The 3,297-nt window shown below is 43.0% G+C and overlaps 1 protein-coding gene across 1 annotated transcript in view; it reads right to left on the bottom strand.

Moving 5' to 3' along the window:
- Positions 1 to 3,297, bottom strand: part of LOC106806216 — a 10,894-nt gene that overhangs the window by 2,507 nt on the left and 5,090 nt on the right. The window contains exon 2 of the mRNA XM_014808090.1: positions 2,163 to 2,590. Within this exon, the coding sequence (XP_014663576.1) occupies positions 2,163 to 2,590 (428 nt within the window). The remainder of the gene's footprint in view (positions 1 to 2,162; positions 2,591 to 3,297) is intronic.

Genomic DNA, 3,297 nt, shown 5'->3' with positions numbered 1-3,297 from the left:
GTGTGTGTGTGTGTGTGTGTGTGTGTGTGTGTGTGTTGTGTGTGTGTGTGTGTGTGCGTGTGCGTGTGCGTGTGCGTGTGTCTGTCTGTCTGCTCGATATTTTTGCAACCGTTAGAGGTAGAAACTTCAAACTTAGTCCAGAGGTGGACCTTAGGACTTGAGTGCCTTTCACGCAAGGTCAAGGGTCACGGATTCACATTTGATGAATGGATAGATAGATTAGATAGATAGATAGATAGATAGTACATTACACGCTCTTGATATAATCTCACAGCGCAGAATAGCAATGCTATGTCTAACAAGCATGCTGTGTGGTAAATATATAACAGTACAGCTGGGTATAACAGTCGGTCGGATCAGCGTATTTTAGAGTTAGTCTACTTAAAAAAACTACCAGCGTCTGTTTCCTCGCGAATTAAACGTCACCGAGCAGCAAGATATGTTTACCTAAGCCAGCGCTCGGCAGCCAGACATTACAGTAATGGAAAACACGAAAGTTGAGCCGCGCGCTCAAGGAATTGACTCCGTCCGTGGATCCCTCGCGATTTCTTCCTGGTCTGTAACGCGGACATGTGCACATCTGCACGTCGACTCCCTGTCATCGCTCACCACTTACGGATGAATGAACGGGCAATTTCGATAAAACTTGATAAACACACTCAGAAGACTCTGAAGTGGTCGACATAGTCGAGTACTGACTGGTTCACTATGGTATACCGAAATTCTTTTTTAGATATTGAAATTCAAATTCGTCGAATCGCTAGAAGCGTAGGGGCTCGTGGTCACTAAGACGTTCCCGAATACTTGAAATGTGAATTTGGAATGGAATCATAGTGATTTCCAAGCTTACAATTAATGGCATAGATTATATCGTACGCGCCGAGTCACTGGCGGAGATCAGAAATGGCAGGCATGCACGGATCATAAATCTATCAACTAGCCGCATTCGGCTGGCAAATTCTCGCTAATGCTGTAACCATGGTAATGGATAGCCCGAATGATCACGTGCCAGTGACTTGACACGGATCAGATATACATCCAGTGGTATCACACACAGATACTTCACTTATACATCGGCGTGCGATGGGTTCGAAGCGCAAATATACGAGATGCCGACACTATCATTTCCCACTATATCGTACACACACACGCGTGCAATCACTATAACAAACGTCCGACCATACGTCCGGCTTTGCTGCATTACATTCCCAGGGGACGCTTCCTCGCGCCACTGGAACTACCCCCGGTGATTTCCTATAGAGCATTCGAGCTAATAATGTATAGACTAGGGTAATCATTAACTCGGTCGTTATAGAATTAGGCGCACCGCTACGGACGCGCGCACGATATCGCTAAATCAATCAGTAATTGCTAGGGAGGATGTGCTGCCCGGGCGGGCGGGCAGCCTTCGCAGATCGATACCCGGACTCACTTATGGCATGCGCCCGCCCTCGACCAAGTTCGTGAAGCCAACATTTGCAGCGATTTCGGTCAGTGATTATAGTTCGAGTATCAAGACTGGATTACCGATACACCATTTTTTTTTATCGTTTGTCATGTATTGCCGTGCCCTGCCACGAAATCTCCAGCGAACGTCTAAAACGAATTACTATATAAATGCAAAAAAATACATAACTGCGGGCTGGATTTTTGACAATGAAATAGTCGTATATATCTGTATAACGCGAACATTTCGCCGGAGTTTTAGATATAAGCTTTTCTAGATTGGCATCACTTGGACTTCTTATCTAGACGAGCTGTAGATGTTCAAGTTGGAGAAACGCTGTGTGCCTATTTTACGCTTCAGAATACATCTTTAGCGCTATACCGAAAGTAACTATTATGATAATTTAATATATAATAGATGTGAGTGTAATAAGTTATTGTAATGTCTAATGTAATATAATTTTAATTTAATTTTGCTAAAATAATTTTAATTATATAATAATGGTTGTAATGATTATTGTAACGAATGTGTATAACAAATTATAGATGTGTTATATACACAATGTGTACAACATTGTATAATAAGTCCACACTTGTTAAAAGATAATAGATGAAGAAATATATGCGCAATACGTAAGCGGTGTATTATCGATATTGTAATGATGCGTGAATAAAAACTAACACACATATATATATAAAATAGATGTATAATTTACCGAGTAAAACGGACTGACATCTGTCGCCTGTTGTGCATTATGGTCGTGCCCTCTCAGATCGCTTGCCTGCGGCTGAACGACGTCACTGTTCACAGGTAGTGTGTTGTTCTCTTGTACATTACGTTCCGAACTGTCATCGTGTTGGCCATCTACCGCACTAGTTCGATGCGCTTCCGGGCTTTGTTTCCGTGTATTGACGTCATCGCTTTCGCGAACTACCCTTCCCGCATGCGGCGAAACTTGCGGTCCGGCTGCCGGCTGGACGTTGGCGGGCGTGAGGTCATCTTCGGATGTCGTCGATGACCGCTCAGTGGCTTGCTGCGATGCGGGAGAGGCTGGTTGGTCGTGCGTTGGTATCTGTAAGTCGGTACGCGTTGCCGGTCTGTGTTCTTCTTTCGAATGTTCTACATTGCTGACTGGTGACGAGCCTGAAACAATGAACTGAACCTAATTAATGGGTACATTGAACGCATGTTAACGTATCACTAAGTTAAATGATGAATCTAACGATAGTCATGGCTATATATAATAGCAAAAGCGTATACAGAAGGCTTCTTTCTTTATACCACCTTCTTTATACGCTCTTGATAATAGTGATAATACGGAGGATTATAAACGTTGGCCTTCCGGAATCAAGGTTAAAATATTTGCCGTTGGAACCACGTCTCGGTCATTTCTGATGTGTTCTTAATTGCGCACGGCAGATTATCCCCTTTTGCTTTTAAGCCGCTGAGCGAAATAGGCAAGTAAATTAGTCTGAACACGGCTGGCTCTAATGCAGTCCTAGCTGCTTCCCGCGTGTCCGTCACAACCGGAGCACGACTACGCTAACCTACGCTACTGAAACTGCTGAAAGTTCCTTATTGTATCGTGTGTATTGAATACAATTAAAATACGGTGCTTCGAGCATACGCGGTTAACCCCCCCCCCCCCACACCACCACCACCACCACCACCACACACACACACACACACACAACACACACTCTCTTCTCTCTAGTATGGTGGCCGAGATGGCTACGGATTATTTTTATTCCAAATTCTATTTTTATTTACTAAATTTTATTTACTATTACCTAAATTCTATTTCTTATTTTCTATTTACAAATTCTATTTTACTATTTTCTATTTACAAA

Source organism: Priapulus caudatus, unplaced genomic scaffold, assembly GCF_000485595.1.
Source record: "Priapulus caudatus unplaced genomic scaffold, Priapulus_caudatus-5.0.1 Scaffold148, whole genome shotgun sequence".
In the NCBI taxonomy this organism is placed as follows: domain Eukaryota; kingdom Metazoa; phylum Priapulida; class Priapulimorpha; order Priapulimorphida; family Priapulidae; genus Priapulus; species Priapulus caudatus.
Note: the sequence above shows the minus strand (reverse complement) of the source record. Positions and strands in the feature narration are given on the sequence as shown.